General features: G+C 43.8%; 1 protein-coding gene and 1 long non-coding RNA gene across 2 annotated transcripts in view; one reads left to right on the forward strand and one right to left on the reverse strand.

Annotated features, from left to right (window-relative positions):
* The window catches only part of TMEM132D (transmembrane protein 132D), an 839174-nt gene that overhangs the window by 147382 nt on the left and 670943 nt on the right, over window positions 1-20849 (reverse strand). Inside the window, 1 exon segment of the mRNA XM_073021227.1 lies at window positions 3787-3930. Coding sequence (XP_072877328.1) covers window positions 3787-3930 — 144 coding nt within the window.
* LOC140712812 (uncharacterized) lies at window positions 2891-6922 on the forward strand. Its single transcript, XR_012094617.1, has 5 exons — window positions 2891-3228; window positions 3825-3990; window positions 4304-4533; window positions 5188-5306; window positions 6221-6922. It is a non-coding gene; the product is annotated as an uncharacterized lncRNA (long non-coding RNA).

Below are 20849 nucleotides of genomic sequence, written 5' to 3' on the forward strand. Positions count from 1 at the left end.
TGCTTATACAGTGCAAATTGGGACTGCGAATTAGTTCAGCCACTATGGAAAGCAGTTTGGTGATTTCTCAAAGAGCTAAAAGCAGAACTACCATTCAATCCAGCAATCCTATTATTGGATATATACCCAAAGGAATATAAATCATTCTACCATAAAGATACATGCATGCAAATGTTCATTGCTACACTGTTCACAATAGCAAAGACATGAAATTAACCTAAATGACCATCAATGCTAGACTAGATAAAGAAAATGTGGTACATATACACCATGGAACACTATGCAGCCATAAAAGAGAATGAGATCATGTCCTTTGCAGGGACATGGATGGAGCTGGAGGCGATTATCCTAACTGACATAGGAATAGAAAACCAAATACTGCATGTTCTTGCTTAAAAGTGGGAGATCAACAAGGAGAACACATGGATACTAGGAGGGGAACCACACACTGGGGTCTATGGGAGAGTGGAGGGTGGGAGGGGGAGAGGATCAGAAAAAAATATCTCTTGAGTACTGTGCTTATTACCTGGGTGATGAAATTATCTGTACGTCAAAGCTCTGTGACACGCAGGTGACCTATTAATATATAACAAACCTGTACATGTACCCCCAACCTGAAATGAAAGTTTAAAACACACACACAAAACAAAACAAACAAAAAACTCCCCACTACTGTTGTGATAAGAACAGAGTGGCGAACAAAGTGGACTCAAATAGCACTGCCCTCACGGAGTTTAGGTTCCAATGAGGACAGTCAGACAATGAATACAGCCCTGCCCTCAGGGAGCTTAGATTCCAACGAGGACAGTCAGACAATGAATATAGCACTGCCCTCATGGAGCTTAGGTTCCAAAGAGGACAGTCAGACAATGAATACAGCACTGCCCTCACGGAGCTTAGGTTCCAATGATGACAGTCAGAAAATGAATACAGCACTGCCCTCATGGAGCTTAGGTTCCAAAGAGGACAGTCAGACAATGAATACAGCACTGCCCTCATGGAGCTTAGGTTCCAATGAGACAGTCAGACAATGAATACAGCACTGCCCTCATGGAGCTTAGGTTTCAAGGAGGACAGTCAGACAACGAATAGAGCCCTGCCCTCATGGAGCTTAGGTTTCAAGAAGGACAGTCAGACAACGAATAGAGCCCTGCCCTAACAGAGCTTACATTCCAACATTCCAACGAGGACAGTCAGACAATGAATACAGCTCCACCCTCACGGAGCTTACATTCCAATGAGGACAGTCAGACAATGAATACAGCACTGCCCTCACAGAGCTTAGGTTTCAAGGAGGACAGTCAGACAATGAATACAGCCCTGCCCTCACGGAGTTTACATTCCAACGAGGACTGTCAGACAATGAATACAGCCCTGCTCTCACGGAGCTTACATTCCAACGAGGACAGTCAGACCAATGAATACAGCACTACCCTCACGGAGCTTACATTCCAACGAGGACAGTCAGACAATGAATACAGCACTACCCTCATGGAGCTTACATTCCAACGAGGACAGTCAGACAATGAATACAGCACTGCCCTCACAGAGCTTAGGTTCCAAGGAGGACAGTCAGACGATGAATACAATAAACAAAAATATATAGTGTATCTGTGAATACATAAACATACGCTATGTATGACATATATGCATATATAAACAGAAGTTCAGCAGGGATGGGGAAGGCAGTGCTGTGGGTGTCTGTGAAGATTTTGCTCATGCTGCTCAGGAAAGGCCTTGGGGAGAAGATGAGGTGAGGGAGCCGTGCAGGCATCTAGGGAAAGAAATTTAAAGGTAGAGGGAGGGGAGGGGATGCCTGTACTGTTACAGGAGCGGCCAAGACTTCCGCGTGACCAGAGTGGAGGGAACCAGAGGGGCTGTGCCTAGCATGAGGTCAGCGTTACAGCAGGTGTGGCTGCAAAGGTTTGATTCTGTCTCTGTAAACACTTTGGCTTTTCCTTTGAGGAGGGGAAGCCAGTGCATTTTTTTTTTCATAAAAAAGTATTGATCCATAATAAATATACATATTTTGGGGTCCACGTGGCCATTTAATACATTCATACAATTTGTAAAGATCAAATCAGTGTAACTAAAATAACCTCCACCTAAGGTATTTGTTGTTTCTTTATGCTAGGAACGTTTGTATTATTCTCTAGCTATTTTGAAATATGTAATAGATTGTTGTAAACTGTCGTCACCCAACTGATCTATCTAACATGAGGTTAGATAGATCTCTAACCTCATGATTAGACTGATTTCTTCTATCAAACTGCACATCCGTGTCCACTCATCAGCCTGGAGGTCATCATGTGTGAGAAGTGGGAGGGGCCAAGCAGAGGGGTGACATGATCAGATCGCCTGTGGCCGCCCTAGCTGTGGCACTAAAGAGGGGTTATGGGAGAGGAGGCAAGCATGGGACCTAGGACACCAGCCAGGTGGTCAATGCTTTGATTGAGGTGACTGTTTCTGGGATCGGGATGGTGGCAGGACCTGTGGAGGAGGATTGGATCCTGGCTATCCTTGGAAGGCAATGCCAACAGGATTTGCTAAAGGCTTGGATGTACAGAGAGGGGAGAAATGTAAGATGAGCCTAGATATTGGCTGGAGCCAGTCAAAGAAGTTGCCCTGTGCTGATGTGAAGAAGATTCTGGAATGAGTAGGCAGGAGTGCTGTATGATGTCATGTGTTCCTGCTGCCCTGTTGCTTTCTGACATCTCTGCCTTCTCTCTAAAACCTTAAGGATGGGGCTTGTCCATCTCATTTGTGCGGTCCTAGAGTCTTGAACAGTATCTAGCACTTAGTGGGGATTAGATTCGCATTTGTTGACTGTGTTTTAAGTGAGCAAAAATGCTCCATGAAGATTTGCTTCAGAGCAGAGTGGTTACACCGGTTCCTGTCTGGGTATTGTCCTGTGCTCCAGCCCTGGCTGGGACTCATGCGGAAGGAGTCTCTCGGAGCCTCGTGAAGCCCTTCTCATTGTCCTGGGCTTTTGTTGGCAGCCTCCTCCTTCAAGGAGGTGCCTCTGCATCTGTCACTGCAGCCCTGGCTCTGGAGTGGGTGGTGGCAGCCTGAGGAACCCATTTACCTCCCGCAGGCTGGAAGTGTTCTATGAGGTTCCTGGCAGAGCAAGACTCCATCTCCTCGGCCTCCTCCATCCATCTCCCAGTGTGCCTTTGTTTTGAATCATTTTTGCACTCAATTTAAGAGGCCGAGACGAAGGAAGGAGGGGTGAGCACTGTTCATCCACATCCCTAGCTACGTGGAATTTTGTGGGCTGAGCAGAGGAATAGAGAACGATTTCCTCTTTCTCCCTTGGCCAGTATGGTAAATCAAAGCTGGGAGTAGTTGTATACCTTATACCACTATTGATTTCACACAAATGCTGTGTGCTATAGAATCATCCCGGAGTGTGTGGCCACACACCCATCCATCTAGGCTCTGGGGCTCCCTCCCCTCTTCTCCCTGGCCTGGGGTGGGTGGAGGGTAAGCTGGTCCCTGCCTCCCGCCGCAATCTCCCTGGGGATCTGGGAAGAGGCCAAGGGCATTCGGCAAACACAGAGTGTCAAAGGACAGCCTCCCAGACTCGGAGTCATCAGCCAGAGCAGTTTTTCATTCTGTCCAATATTTGTGCCAGGGAGAGTCTCCTGATTTAAGTGACAGGATAACCAGAATGGGATGGGAGCGATCCTGTGGGACCCAGAGGTCCCAGAGGTCCCAAGCTGGTCCAGGAGCACAGAAGCTGACATGACAGCAGGTTTCTGCAGGGGTGGGGAGGTGTCAACTTGCCTTAATCACGTCTTCATCAGACGATCTACACTCCACAGACTCCACCAGCTCTGTCACTGTGCCGTCGTCCTCCACGGAGACCACTTTCACCGGGACGGCCACCGTCTTCCCCGTGAGGATGGCTGTGTTCAGAATTTCTGCCTCCTGGAAGACCAAACACACCCTTCCATCACATCCCCTCCTGAGATGGCCCAGCCCCCGGGAGTACGCCGCCTGCCTTTCCTCAGCCGCCCTGCAAACACCACTGGCCTCTTCTGCAGGCTCAGAAATCCCGGCGGGCAGCACCCACTGGGTGACCGTGGCAGCCAAGGGATCATGTTCTGTCCTCACCCAGATTCCTGCAGGGCAACTATGATGGCGAAGGGGTGGAGGATAGAAAAAGTGGTGGAGAAAATTTATTACTAATATTGTGTTTGGCGAACAATTATGTGTCAGACGCCTTTGTAAGTGCTTTAAAAATATTGGCTCATCAATCCTCATAGCATCCTGATACGACAAACATTCTTCTTCCTCCCAGTTTACAGATGGCACAGAGAGGTTCTGTGACTTGCCCAGGGACACCCAGGTAGAAATCAATGAAGGCAGGATTTGAAACTGGGAAGTCCAGCTCCCGAGTCCATGCATCAGCTAACTCAAACAGGTCCTAACATGGACACGACGATGGTGGCTTCAGCAGCCGATGGATGGCTAGAGGGGCCGGTGTTGTGCAAGAAGCTTAGATGAGCAGCACTGCACCGCCAGTGTGTGGCATGTGGGGGAGACAAAGGCAGGGAGAGAGCCCTCACTCTCTGTGCTCTCTTGCTCTGGCTTTCTTTCACTGTGTTTCAATTTTCCAGGCTTTTATTGGGTCCTGGCCTCCAGACGTGTCTGGAATGTTATTGTGGCTCCAGCAGCACTCCCACATCCCCACTGATGTGATCCACGCTGCACCACACACATCCACATTCACCCCAACATGCATTTTGCTGCAAACTCTTTCATAGAGCAGCTCAAGACGTGTGTCTTTAGGGGTGTCCCAGCTTGCCCCGAGTATCTGCTTTCAGAATGAAGAACGCCCTGAACTTTTCCCCTTGGTAGCACCTAACAGTTGCTGTTTTACTTCTAGTTATTTAATCCCTTTATCTCTCTTCCAGACTCTAAGCTCCATGGGGCTGTATCTGCTTTCTGCTCACCAGCACCTAGCACAGAGCTTAGCTACAATGAACGGTGTTAATATTTGTTGAGTGCATAAATAGGACTCAACAGGGAAAGGACTGGGATTCGCATCCTCACCTTCTTGCTCCCCAGCTCCTCACACTCTATGCACGAATCCCTTTTTTTCAGGCACACCTAGGCCTCGGTGGTGCTTCCCAGACATGGAGCATCTCTGGATCTCATGACACCCTGCATCTTTCTCTCCAGTGTACCCATGCTCATCCTCAGTTACTCTTCTAGAATTCTTGTGATTTTTTTAATTGGTGGGGGCCTGAGAGATCATAGGAGCCCATTTTTTAGATAAAGAAACTGAGCCTCAAGACCTGGTAAGTGAATCTCATTCTTCTCTGCAGAGATTGCATTTTCTATCACAAAAACGTAGAAGTCCCAATATAAACACACATCTCTGTATAATACAGCTTCCAAGTCCTAGTGCACGATGTTCTTTGCTCAGTTTCAGCTCATCACATGCCAGGAGTGTCCCTAAGAGGTGTTTTATCAACATGCCACATTGCATTTCTTCTGTTAACTCTGGATGTACCTGTCTTTTCCTTGACAGAATAACAGCAAAAGGTCTGGGTGGGTGCTAGGAGCTGGTTAGGGTGGATCTAACACAACTGTCATTTTACTTTCACTCATAGTTATTCGATCGCTTTATTTTCCTTCTAAGACTGCGAGCTCAGTAGGGCTGTATCCATGTCATTTTGAGAGATGAGCTTGCAAAGATTCTTGTTACTTTGATTTTCATGTGGAATGTAAAATGCCTGTTAGTAGAATGCCAGCAGAAGGAATAGAAGTTTATCATCCTAAAATTACGTAACTATTTTCCTTATGTTAACTATTTCTTAGATAAGATCTTATTTTTTCTTTATGGGATGAGATTTGTCTATAACCAGCTCACTGGGGTTAGGCTTTGGATGTAGCAATACATATACTGTTCATTATTTTAATTCTAACAGACAAGACTCCAATTTGGAATGCTCCCAAATTTCAGAGACCATGCTTTAAACTGTTGGAATATGCATAGGCCTTCAAAGTCCCATCATCCATACACTTTTTCTCCTCTATGGGTTCCCAGCCTGATTTTATTTTAATTCAAATAAAAACATAGCACAAAAATGAAGAGGCAAAATCAGTATATGATGCCATTTCCTGCTGCTCCAGGCAGGAAAAATTAGCTTTAATGGCAAAAATCACCATTACTTTTGCACCAACCTAATACTTTTTTTCTACTATAAAGGGTGAGGATCAAAAGGAACAAGTAGTACTCTGGGAAAAAGTGGAACAATGCTGTTTAACTTTCTGGCCAAAACTGGCTCATCACAAAAGAGAGAGACAGACAAGGGAGCAGTGTGGCCACTTCTGACATCAGTCTCGGGGAACACAATTTCTCACATTCGTGGTAAAAAGTGAAGAGCATCTCTACTCCAATGATAAAATCCAAAGACCTTTCATGTTTTTGCACATTCAGGTTAATATAATGACAAATGACGCTGGGAGTGACTGATGAGCAGCTGCAAGCCCATATGTCTGGGGTGTTGCCTTTTTCTCTGAATAGCATATGTCTTTCTGCCCACAAAGATCTCAGTGGGGCTGAGTGACTGGGCCTTCAGGCTTGGTATTTCCCTGCCTCCTCTGTGTATTTCCAATTCTTTGACGTCAAGAATTTTCTCTTTTGCACAGCTTTGCTTTTTCCAGGAGGCGAATGGTACGGGGATGACTCACAAAAGTCTTTAATTTAGATAAGAGGAGGACGAAGGAGATCCTTGTTCAGGGGCAGAAGTACCTGTAAAGCCTTAGCTTTGCTTGAGATATGACCTATAACTGCTCAAGTTTTGGACCCCAGAAACGCTTGAAAGCTCAGTTTCCTTATTGCTGTGTGTTCACCTTATCACAGCACCTCAGAGCCTAGGAAACAAAGGCACAGACTCTCTTTAGAAAACATATCTCCTTCCCATCAGCCAATCATAATCCTTATTGTCACTTCATACACCCTTTCTGCTACTTGGGCATTATCTGTGTGCCAGTAAGGATCTCTGACAAAGCACTACAGAACTTTTGGCACTCCACAGTTGAGGAGGAGGTAGAATAGCAGAGAATAGACTGGATATGGCACTGAGAAAGGTATAACCATTAAAGTGAGGTTTCAGATATTTTTCCTGGGGGCTGACTCACAGTCATCCATTATAAGGAAACAATAACAATCCCTGTCTTGCTGGAGAAATAATGACCCACGTCTTAGTTTGAGCAAGCCTGGAAATAGATCCTGGGACAAAGATTCAAGAGAAATTTATCTAGGACATTCAGGAAACTTCAATAGGAGAGTGTGCAGGTGACACAGGGAAAAGGAGGCTACTAACAAGTTGTGTAGATTAAACCAGTTACCACAGTGGGCACCTGGAGCTGATCCTGCAGAGGATGATGAAATATATTGTATATTCTGTGTGTGTCTTAGTCCATTTGTATTGCTATAAGGAAATACCAGGCTGGGTGCAGTGGCTCACACCTGTAATCCCAGCCCTTTGGGAGGCTGGGGCAGGTGGATCACTTGAACCCAGGAGTTCGAGACCAGCCTGGGCAATACGGTGAGACTCTGTCTCCACAAACAAATAGAAAAAAGTTTATGCAGCTGTGGTGGTACATGTCTATAGTCCCAGCTACTTGAATGGCTGAGGTGGAAGGATCACCTGAGCCCAGTGAGGTAAAGGCTGCCGTGAGTCATGGTTGTGCCACTGCACTATAGCCTGGGCAACAGAGCAAGGCCTTCTCTCAAAACAAACAAACAACAAACAAACCCAAACAAAAAAACCTAGAGAGGCTGGGTATTTATAAGAAAAAACGGTTTGTTTGGTTCATGATTCTGCTGGCTGGAAGATTGGGCATCCGGAGAAAGCCTTGTGGAGGAGGGCGAAGGGAGCAGGAATGTGCAGAGATCACTCAGCAGTAGAGGAAGCAAGGGAGAAGAACAGCGGAAGTGCCAGGCTCTTAACAACACTGAGAACTCCATCGCTGCCCCACGCCCACTGCAACCAGAGAGGGACTTTACCTACTCATGAGGGACTCATTCCCATGGCCCAAATACCTCCCATGGCCCTACCTCCAACACTGGGGATCACATTTCAACATGAGGTTTGTGGGAACAGACATTCCAACCATAGCAGTGTGTAAATGTGTATGTATTTCAATGGATTGAAATATATTATGATGTATTTCCCCGCAAGGAAATTCTCTAGAATATATACCTAAGAATAATTTCATTGAGGGCTGAGGGAGCTGGGGTATTTATACACCAAATCCTGAGTGCTGCTCCTAAACAGACCACTGCTTAGCACTTCCAGGGCACTGCATGTGCAGACAAAACAGACTTCTACTGTTTCAAAGGAAGCTCCCGATGGAGGGTGGCACTTGGACCTGGTCAGGAGCTCACTGCTGTGCTAGGGTACAAGGGAAATATGTAGGGCCCTGACCGAGTCTGCTACATCACTAAAGTAATCTGTCGTGCGGTGGTCTGATGCATTGGAACTAGATATAGAGTGTTTCTTTATTTTGATTTTTGTTTTTTAAATTTCCTCATGTTTCCAGTATCCTGATTTTATGCTTCAAGTATCAGCATAGTCATTTATTCACGTTTACCTTTGAAAATTAATTTTAAAACAGAGATGAGGAAAATAATGGATAGAGAAAAACATTGCACAAGAGAAGTTTTAAAACACTTTAAGAGATTGATCTCTGTGTTAGACAGTTTGTTGCCCATTCGATGCCTGTTTTCCCCTTTTTTCCTAACAAAACCCCGATTTCATTTGTGGCTGTAACATGCCTAAACAAAATGACTATAGTTTTTGGCTGCCCTTAATCTGTGGCATGTTTCTGGCCCAGAAGATATCAATAAAAGTCATTTAGTGAGACTTCCAGAAAATTTTGTGAAAAAACAAAAACTCAAAAGAAGACAGACATGCAGCCAATAATCATGTAAAAAAGCTCAGCATCATTGATCACTAGAGAAATGCAAATCAAAAGCACAATGAGATACCATCTCACACCAGTCAGAATAGCTATTATTAAAAAGATTTTTAAAAACCACAGATGCTGGTGACGTTGTGGGGTAAAGGGAATACTTATACACTACGGGTAGGAGTGTAAATTAGTTCAACCTTTGTGGAAGACAGTGTGGCAATTCCTCAAAGAGACAAAAACAGAAATACATTTGACCCAGCAATCCCATTACCAAGTATATACCCAAAGGAATATAAATCATTCTACCATAAAGATGCACGCATGTGCATGTATACTGCAGCAGTATTCACAATAGCAAAGATGTGAAATCTACCATTGACTAGATGTCCATCAATGGTAGACTGGATGGAGAAAATGTGATACATACACACCATGGAATACTATGCAGTCATAAAAAAGAATGAGATCATGTCCTTTGCAGGGACATGGTTGGAGCTGGAGGCCATTATCCTTGGCAAACTGACACAGGAACAGAAAACAACATACCACATGTTCTCGCTTATAAGTGGGAGCTAAATGATGAGAACACATGGACACATAGAGGGGAACAACACACACTGGGGCCTATGGGAGGGTGGAGGTTGGGAGGAGGGAGACGATCAGGACAACCAATGGGTGGTAGGCTTAATACCTGGGTGGTGAAATAATTGGTACAACAAACCTCCATGGCATGTTTCCCTTTGTAACAAACCTGCACATGTACTCCTTAATTTAAAATAAAAGTTAAAATTAAAATTAAATTAAAATGAAAAAAATAACAAGAACTAAGCAGATTCTGAAAGTTGTCTTTCCTTTTTCCTTTCTTCCTGCGCACTAGGCACAGATAATGCTGGAGTTAAACTGCATCTTGTGACTCAAAGGTGGTGGTATGTGGTTAAAAGACACATGGTTTCAGTGTAGTGAACTATTAATAGTTAAGTGCAGGGAATCTCTCGTTGGATTGTGTCTGTTTTCACGCTGCTGATGAAAAAGATATAGCCAAGACTGGGTAATTTACAAAGAAAAAGAGGTTTCATGGACTCAGTTCCAGGTAGCTGGGGAGGCCTCACAATCACGGTGGAAGGTGAGGGAAGAACAAAGGCGTGTCTTACATGGCAGCAGGTAAAGAGAGAATGAGAGCCAAGCAAAAGGGGAAACCCCAAATAAAATCATCATACCTCCTGAGACTTATGCACTACCACGAGCATAGTATGGGGGAAACTTCCCGAATGCATGATTCAATGATCTCCCACCAGGTCCCTCCCACAACGTGGGAGTTACAGGAACTAAAATTCAAGATGAGATTTGGGTGGGGACACAGCCAAACCATATCAGACTGCCTACGTTTGAATCCTGGTTGTGCCACTACTAGCTGGGTGGCTCCAAGCAAGTTACTTAACTCTTAGTGCCTAATTCTCTTCAGCTATAAAATGAGCATAATAATGGTATGTACCTCTTGGGTTTGCCCTAGATTTGGCGTATTAATATTTGTAGGGTGTTTAGAACAGCGCCTGGTAACTAGTAAATGCCCTCCGAAATGTCTGATAAATAAGCACAGATGAGTGATGACCATGGTGGATTGAGTACAAAGTTCATGTCCACCTGGAGACCCAGAATGTGAGTTTATTTGGAATCAGTATATCTGTAGATGTGATTAGTTGAGACATGGTCTTAATGGATTAAGGTGGGATTGTGGGTGTCCTTACAAGAAGAAAAAACACAGACAGACACACAGGGAGGATGGCACAGGAAGATGGAGCCAGAGATTGGGATGATCCATCTGTAAGCTGAGGAATATCAAGAATTGGCACAACCCACAGAAGCTGGAAGAGGTAGGAAGGATGCTTCCCTAGAGCCTCCAGAGGGAGCACGGCCCTGGTCACACCACAATGTTAGACTTGGAGCCTCCAGAACAGTGATGGAGTGAGTTTCTCTTGTTTTTAGCCACCACATTGTGTTACTTCGTCACTTCAGTATAGCAGCACTAGGAATCGAATACAGTGACTAGTCAAAAAGGAAGTCCCTGGATGCTAGAAGCATGGCCACACTCACCTTCGGCATCCACCTCCAAGCATGTTTGCAGAGAGAATTAAGAGCTTGCTCATTCTAACCATTGATTTCCAAGTTCTGTTACTCACAGATAATCACCATCTTAACTGATGCAACCTGAAAGGGGATCCCCTCATGATTTCTCATCGGTCTTAAGTCAAAACGAGTAAGTTAAATTGACTTATTTTTTTGTAATGAGAAAAAACATTTTGTTGTTGTTGTTCTTTTTTTCTCCTAAAGTTACTAGAGCCTCTTTGGAGATCACTTGCTGTTTTAATATATGGTTGTGAAATGATCCCATATATGTTAAAATAGATGAATAACGTTAGAAGAAATAAAAATAGTGTAATGTGAGCTGCGTCAACTGATTCCTTCCTAAACAAAAGCATCAAAGTGCTCAACTATACACCATGGAATACTATATAGCCATAAAAAAGAACAAAATCATGTCCATTGCAGGGACATGGTTGGAGCTGGAGGTCGTTATCCTTAGCAAACTAACACAGGAACAGAAAGCAACATACCACATGTTCTCACTTATAAGTGGGAGCTAAATGATGAGAACACATGGACACAAAGAGGTGTCACAGAAAGCACACAGGACTCAACATCACAGTGATTAACACACCCAATCTGAGCACCCCATTGGAGGAGGTTAGAGGGAGCAAACATTCCATACAGCAAATGAAATGGAGCGCCAGCTGAACCTCCAGCCTTCCCTGCCCTGTGGAAAATTGGCTTGGGGAAGGCATCAGAGGAAGATGGAGGCTTATCCAACCAGAACAGCTCACAGTCCAACACCTCAACCTCCAAGCAGTGTATTCCCATCCCTTAACTCTGTGTGAGGCACATTTAAGAAACGGGCATTTTGAAGAAATGGACATAAAAGCTAACTGGCCCATTAAGCTTGGAGACTTGCAAAAAGGTAGCTTTTTTTTTTTTTTTTTCTTTACAGGGGTTAACTGTTAATAAAGACATGAGACAGTAGGCATAAACTTTCAAACAAAGAGGATTTGAGTTACATATTGAGACATTTCCTCATAACATTTTTAAAGGAAAACAATGAGCCACTAGGATAGATAGTTTTTGCCTTTCCTATCTCCTTTTTCATAAGATGATATCCATTTTCCTTTGGGAAGCTATCACTTCTCCTTTGCATGACGCTTGGTGGGGCACAATAACTCTCTCCCCTCTTCAAAAGTAGGTAGAGTAGGCAGGCATCTCTGGAGCTAGGACCAGCAGCCTCTCTCCCTGGGACTTGAATTTCACTCAAAGGGAGTGAAGCCGGGTCAAGAATAGTTGGATTTCATTTGTCTCATTCGTGGCACCTGAGAAGTCTATGCCATTTACCCTGGTCTATCTCTAGCATTGTCCTGGTTCCTACCTTTTCTGAGGGCTTTTTGTCCAGCTTTTTAATTCACCCTCTGAGAGAGCCCGTATTCTTGCAATAAATTCATTTTTTAAAAAATGTGAACATCGGGGGGGGGGGGGGGGGTGGAGCAAGATGGCCGAATAGGAACAGCTCCAGTCTCCAACTCCCAGCGCGAGCAACACAGAAGACCGGTGATTTCTGCATTTTCAACTGAGGTACTGGGTTCATCTCACTGGGGAGTGCCAGACGATCGGTGCTGGTCAGCTGCTGCAGCCCGACCAGCGAGAGCTGAAGCAGGGCGAGGCATTGCCTCACCTGGAAAGCGCAAGGGGGAAGGGAATCCCTTTTCCTAGCCAGGGGAACTGAGACACACAACACCTGGAAAATTGGGTAACTCCCACCCCAATACTGTGCTTTAAGCAAACCGGCACACCAGGAGATCATATCCCACACCTGGCCGGGAGGGTCCCACACCCACGGAGCCTCCCTCATTGCTAGCACAGCAGTCTGTGATTTACCGGCAAGGCAGCAGCGAGGCTGGGGGAGGGGCGCCCGCCATTGCTGAGGCTTAAGTAGGTAAACAAAGCTGCTGGGAAGCTCGAACTGGGTGGAGCTCACAGCAGCTCAAGGAAACCTGCCTGTCTCTGTAGACTCCACCTCTGGGGACAGGGCACAGTAAACAATAACAAACGCAGCAGCTCTGCAGACGCAAACGACTCTGTCTGACAGCTTTGAAGAGAGCAGTGGATCTCCCAACACGGAGGTTGAGATCTGAGAAGGGACAGACTCCCTGCTCAAGTGGGTCCCTGACCCCTGAGTAGCCTAACTGGGAGACATCCCCCACTAGGGGCAGTCTGACACCCCACACCTCACAGGGTGGAGTACACCCCTGAGAGGAAGTTTCCAAAGCAAGAATCAGACAGGTACACTCGCTGTTCAGAAATATACTATCTTCTGCAGCCTCTGCTGCTGATACCCAGGCAAACAGGGTCTGGAGTGGACCTCAAGCAATCTCCTACAGCTACAACCTACAGCTGAGGATCCTGACTGTTAGAAGGAAAGCTATCAAACAGGAAGGACACCTACACCAAAACCCCATCAGTACATCACCATCATCAAAGACCAGAGGCAGATAAAACCACAAAGATGGGGAAAAAGCAGGGCAGAAAAGCTGGAAATTCAAAAAATAAGAGCGCATCTCCCCCGGCAAAGGAGCGCAGCTCATCGCCAGCAACGGATCAAAGCTGGACGGAGAATGACTTCGACGAGATGAGAGAAGAAGGCTTCAGTCCATCAAATTTCTCAGAGCTAAAGGAGGAATTACGTACCCAGCGCAAAGAAACTAAAAATCTTGAAAAAAAAGTGGAAGAATTGATGGCTACAGTAATTAATGCAGAGAAGCTCACAAACGAAATGAAAGAGACGAAAACCATGGCACGAGAAATACGTGACAAATGCACAAGCTTCAGTAACCGACTCGATCAACTGGAAGAAAGAATGTCAGCGATGGAGTATCAAATGAATGAAATGAAGCGAGAAGAGAAACCAAAAGAAAAAAGAAGAAAAAGAAATAAACAAAGCCTGCAAGAAGTATGGGATTATGTAAAAAGACCAAATCTACGTCTGATTGGGGTACCTGAAAGTGAGGGGGAAAATGGAACCAAGTTGGAAAACACTCTTCAGGATATCATCCAGGAGAACTTCCCCAACCTAGTAGGGCAGGCCAACATTCAAATCCAGGAAATACAGAGAACGCCACAAAGATACTCCTTGAGAAGTGCAACTCCAAGACACATAATTGCCAGATTCACCAAAGTTGAAATGAAGGAAAAAATCTTAAGGGCAGCCAGAGAGAAAGGTCGGGTTACCCACAAAGGGAAGCCCATCAGACTAACAGCAGATCTCTCGGCAGAAACTCTTCAAGCCAGAAGAGAGTGGGGGCCAATATTCAACATTCTTAAAGAAAAGAATTTTAAACCCAGAATTTTATATCCAGCCAAACTAAGTTTCATAAGTGAAGGAGAAATAAAATCCTTTACAGATAAGCAAATGCTTAGAGATTTTGTCACCACTAGGCCTGCCTTACAAGAGACCCTGAAGGAAGCACTAAACATGGAAAGGAACAACCAGTAACAGCCATTGCAAAAACATGCCAAAATGTAAAGACCATTGAGGCTACGAAGAAACTGCATCAACTAACGAGCAAAATAACCAGTTAATATCATAATGGCAGGATCAAGTTCACACATAACAATCTTAACCTTAAATGTAAATGGACTAAATGCTCCAATTAAAAGACACAGACTGGCAAACTGGATAAAGAGTCAAGACCCATCAGTCTGCTGCATTCAGGAGACCCATCTCACACGCAGAGACATACATAGGCTCAAAATAAAGGGATGGAGGAAGATTTACCAAGCAAATGGAGGACAAAAAAAAAGCGGGGGTTGCAATACTAGTCTCTGATAAAACAGACGTTAAACCATCAAAGATCAAAAGAGACAAAGAAGGCCATTACATAATGGTAAAGGGATCAATTCAACAGGAAGAGCTAACTATCCTAAATATATATGCACCCAATACAGGAGCACCCAGATTCATAAAGCAAGTCCTTAGAGACTTACAAAGAGACTTAGACTCCCATACAATAATAATGGGAGACTTCAACACTCCACTGTCAACATTAGACAGATCAACGAGACAGAAAGTTAACAAGGATATCCAGGAATTGAACTCATCTCTGCAGCAAGCAGACCTAATAGACATCTATAGAACAATCTACCCCAAATCAACAGAATATACATTCTTCTCAGCACCACATCGTACTTACTCCAAAATTGACCACGTAATCGGAAGTAAAGCACTCCTCAACAAATGTACAAGAATACAAATTATAACAAACTGTCTCTCAGACCACAGTGCAATCAAACTAGAACTCAGGACTAAGAAACTCAATCAAAACCGCTCAACTACATGGAAACTGAACAACCTGCTCCTGAATGACTACTGGGTACATAATGAAATGAAGGCAGAAATAAAGATGTTCTTTGAAACCAATGAGAACAAAGATACAACATACCAGAATCTCTGGGACACATTTAAAGCAGTGTGTAGAGGGAAATTTATAGCACTAAATACCCACAAGAGAAAGCAGGAAAGATCTAAAATTGACACTCTAACATCGCAATTAAAAGAACTAGAGAAGCAAGAGCAAACACATTCGAAAGCTAGCAGAAGGCAAGAAATAACTAAGATCAGAGCAGAACTGAAGGAGATAGAGACACAAAAAGCCCTCCAAAAAATCAATGAATCCAGGAGTTGGTTTTTTGAAAAGATCAACAAAATTGACAGACCACTAGCAAGACTAATAAAGAAGAAAAGAGAGAAGAATCAAATCGACGCAATTAAAAATGATAAAGGGGATATCACCACCGACCCCACAGAAATACAAACTACCATCAGAGAATACTATAAACACCTCTACGCAAATAAACTGGAAAATCTAGAAGAAATGGATAATTTCCTGGACACTTATACTCTTCCAAGACTAAACCAGGAAGAAGTTGAATCCCTGAATAGACCAATAGTAGGCTCTGAGATTGAGGCAATAATTAATAGCCTACCAACCAAAAAAAGTCCAGGACCAGATGGATTCACAGCTGAATTCTACCAGAGGTACAAGGAGGAGTTGGTACCATTCCTTCTGAAACTATTCCAATCAATAGAAAAAGAGGGAATCCTCCCTAACTCATTTTATGAGGCCAACATCATCCTGATACCAAAGCCTGGCAGAGACACAACAAAAAAAGAGAATTTTAGACCAATATCCCTGATGAACATCGATGCAAAAATCCTCAATAAAATACTGGCAAACCGGATTCAGCAACACATCAAAAAGCTTATCCACCATGATCAAGTGGGCTTCACCCCTGGGATGCAAGGCTGGTTCAACATTCGCAAATCAATAAACATAATCCAGCATATAAACAGAACCAAAGACAAGAACCACATCATTATCTCAATAGATGCAGAAAAGGCTTTTGACAAAATTCAACAGCCCTTCATGCTAAAAACGCTCAATAAATTCGGTATTGATGGAACGTACCTCAAAATAATAAAAGCTATTTATGACAAACCCACAGCCAATATCATACTGAATGGGCAAAAACTGGAAAAATTCCCTTTGAAAACTGGCACAAGACAGGGATGCCCTCTCTCACCATTCCTATTCAACATAGTGTTGGAAGTTCTGGCTAGGGCAATCAGGCAAGAGAAAGAAATCAAGGGGATTCAGTTAGGAAAAGAAGAAGTCAAATTGTCCCTGTTTGCAGACGACATGATTGTATATTTAGAAAACCCCATTGTCTCAGCCCAAAATCTCCTTAAGCTGATAAGCAACTTCAGCAAAGTCTCAGGATACAAAATTAATGTGCAAAAATCACAAGCATTCTTATACACCAGTGACAGTCAAACAGAGAGCCAAATCATGAATGAACTTCCATTCACAATTGCTTCAAAGAGAATAAAATACCTAGGAATCCAACTTACAAGGGATGTAAAGGACCTCTTCAAGGAGAACTACAAACCACTGCTCAGTGAAATAAAAGAGGACACAAACAAATGGAAGAACATACCATGCTCATGGAGAGGAGGAATCAATATCGTGAAAATGGCCATACTGCCCAAGGTAATTTATAGATTCAATGCCATCCCCATCAAGCGACCAATGAGCTTCTTCACAGAATTGGAAAAAACTGCTTTAAAGTTCATAGGGAACCAAAAAAGAGCCCGCATCTCCAAGACAATCCTAAGTCAAAAGAACAAAGTTGGAGGCATCACGCTACCTGACTTCAAACTATACTACAAGGCTACAGTAACCAAAACAGCATGGTACTGGTACCAAAACAGAGATATAGACCAATGGAACAGAACAGAGTCCTCAGAAATAATACCACACATCTACAGCCATCTGATCTTTGACAAACCTGAGAGAAACAAGAAATGGGGAAAGGATTCCCTATTTAATAAATGGTGCTGGGAAAACTGGCTAGCCATAAGTAGAAAGCTGAAACTGGATCCTTTCCTTACTCCTTATACGAAAATTAATTCAAGATGGATTAGAGACTTAAATGTTAGACCTAATACCATAAAAATCCTAGAGGAAAACCTAGGTAGTACCATTCAGGACATAGGCATGGGCAAAGACTTCACGTCTAAAACACCAAAAGCAACAGCAGCAATAGCCAAAATTGACAAATGGGATCTAATTAAACTAAAGAGCTTCTGCACAGCAAAAGAAACTACCATCAGAGTGAACAGGCAACCTACAGAATGGGAGAAAATTTTTGCAATCTACTCATCTGACAAAGGGCTAATATCCAGAACCTACAAAGAACTCAAACAAATTTATGAGAAAAAAACAAACAACCCCATCAAAAAGTGGGCAAAGGATATGAACAGACATTTCTCAAAAGAAGACATTCATACAGCTAACAGACACATGAAAAAATGCTCATCATCACTGGCCATCAGAGAAATGCAAATCAAAACCACAATGAGATACCATCTCACACCAGTTAGAATGGCGATCATTCAAAAGTCAGGAAACAACAGGTGCTGGAGAGGATGTGGAGAAATAGGAACACTTTTACACTGTTGGTGGGATTGTAAACTAGTTCAACCATTATGGAAAACAGTATGGCGATTCCTCAAGGATCTAGAACTAGATGTACCATATGACCCAGCCATCCCATTACTGGGTATATACCCAAAGGATTATAAATTATGCTGCTATAAAGACACATGCACACGTATGTTTATTGGAGCACTATTCACAATAGCAAAGACTTGGAATCAACCCAAATGTCCATCAGTGACAGACTGGATTAAGAAAATGTGGCACATATACACCATGGAATACTATGCAGCCATAAAAAAGGATGAGTTTGTGTCCTTTGTAGGGACATGGATGCAGCTGGAAACCATCATTCTTAGCAAACTATCACAAGAACAGAAAACCAAACACCGCATGTTCTCACTCATAGGTGGGAACTGAACAATGAGATCACTTGGACTCGGGAAGGGGAACATCACACACCGGGGCCTATCATGGGGAGGGGGGAGGGGGGAGGGATTGCATTGGGAGTTATACCTGATGTAAATGATGAGTTGATGGGTGCAGCACAGCAAGATGGCACAAGTATACATATGTAACAAACCTGCACGTTGTGCACATGTACCCTACAACTTAAAGTATAATAATAATAAATAAATTAAAAAAAAATGTTAGGTAGTGAGAATTGGTTTATTTTGCTTACAATGAACAGTGAGGGGTTGCTAAGAATGGAAATACATTCTGAGAAATGCATTGTTAGGTGATTTCATCATTGTGTGAACACCATAGAGTATATTCCACAAACCTAGAAGGCAGAGCCTACTACACACCTGGCCGTATGGCACAGCCTGTTGCTCCTGGGCTGCACAACTGTACGGCAGGTGACTGCAGTGAATGCTGCAGGCAGTTGGAACACCATGGTAAACAGTATTTGTGTATCTCAACATAGAAAAGTTAGAATAAAAATACAGTAGTATAATCCTATGGAACCACAGTGGTATACGCAGTCCATTGTTGACCGAGATGTTATTATACGGCACATAACTGTACCCTACTGAATGAAGTTGACCAGAAAGGTGATTAGATGAAAGTATTTTGGTTTTTGAGGTTTTATTCTAAACTGTCACTGAGATGCAAACTTTTTGTTTCTTTAGTAATTAGCAACCTCAGTCACCACTGTGCATCGTGGACATCTTGTTCATTTGAATTCCCCCCAAAACAGACTTTAGAAAAGGGCGAGGGTGCAGTTAACCTCTTTCAGGAGGTGGGAGTGAGGCGTGAGCAGCAGGAGACAGTGACAGGGGAAGCCAACACAATCGTGTGTTGTCAAGGTTGCAGCTGTGCCCAGAGGAACTCGATTTACAGAGGCAGGATTCTCCCAGAATTGGTTGATTAAAGGCTAGAAGCCTGCATTCCTGGGATTACAGGTTTCCCCAGGTGTGTAAATTCTATGCTTAGGAATTGGTTCCTATGATGTCAGAAAAGCCTGGAGCAAAATGTGGATGCCCTTAATGCCTGGAGGTGGGGCCTGCTCAGGTGATATAATTTGGCTCTGTGTCCCCACTCAAATCTCACCTTGAATTGTAATAATCTCCACATGTCACAGGAGGGACGTGGTGGGAGGTAACTGAATCATGGGGGCAGGTCTTTCCCATGCTGTTCTTGTAATAGTGAAGAAGTCTCATGAGAACTGATGGTTTTATAAATGGGAATTCCCCTGCACAAGCTCTCTTGCCGGCCACCATGTAAGACGTGCCCTTGCTTCCCCAGCCATGTGGAACTGTGAGTCCATTAAACCTCTTTCCTTTATAAATTACCCAGTAGTCTCGGGTATGTCTTTATTAGCAGGGTGAGGACAGACTAATACATCAGGGAATGACGAGTCTTCACTCACGTGGGTGCAACTGCCCAGCATGAACGAGGGCTAAGAGGGTGTGTTAGGGCACCAGAGATAGCAGCTCCAGAATGGACTCAGTTGCTCCCATGCAGGGAGAGAAATTCCCCATAAAGCAGGGAACAAAAATGTGACTGACTTTTTGAAAAGGGGCACACCTGGGCCTGCCATTTGCATGGAGGTGTGTGGCCAGCATTTACACTGATTTAAACAGCAGGTTTCAGAAGTAATACTTCTTCACTCATGTGCTTATAATCCTTGGAGAGGCTGAAAGCTCACTTGATAAGACCATATCAAATACTTCATTAAACCAAGGACACAAACATGGTGGTAGCCCTACAGGTCATCCAGAGATCAAGGCTGCACATGCCCTGGATGAAGGCTCCACATTGGTAGGGCTGACACCATACGGAGAGCTGGCCTTGCACCTTTTGGGACCACAGTTCACCTCTGTCTGCCATTTCCAACGTTCTTACTCTCTTCCGGGTATGTGGACAACTTCTTGAATTGCTAATATATTTGTTTTCTAAAATAGGTACTTCGTTTCTCATAATATTTACCCATTCTTCAAAACGTCTTGCACATAATATTCAGTTTTAAGAATATTGTATCAGTCAGGGATCTTAGTTGCAGACAACAGAATCCACTCTACCTCTTTCAAGTGGAAAAGGATTTCTTCAGGATTAGGGATGGGATTGAAGAAACAGATTTCAGCGGACTTCCCAAGAGCAATGCCTGGAACCAGAGAGTGGACCGCCAAGAACCTGCTACTTGTCATGACTAGAAAGCTTACAAACCAGACAGATGGTTCTAGAACCTCATTGCCTCTCCCACAATCTGAGCCAGCAAAATGGATGCCCACACATTTCCTTTTCCCCACGTTGGAAACAAATCTCACACAGGTGCATCCGATTGGCAGGGACTGGATCACAAGCCCATTTACCCTC

Source organism: Chlorocebus sabaeus, chromosome 11 (genome assembly GCF_047675955.1).
Source record: "Chlorocebus sabaeus isolate Y175 chromosome 11, mChlSab1.0.hap1, whole genome shotgun sequence".
NCBI classification, from domain to species: Eukaryota; Metazoa; Chordata; class Mammalia; order Primates; family Cercopithecidae; genus Chlorocebus; species Chlorocebus sabaeus.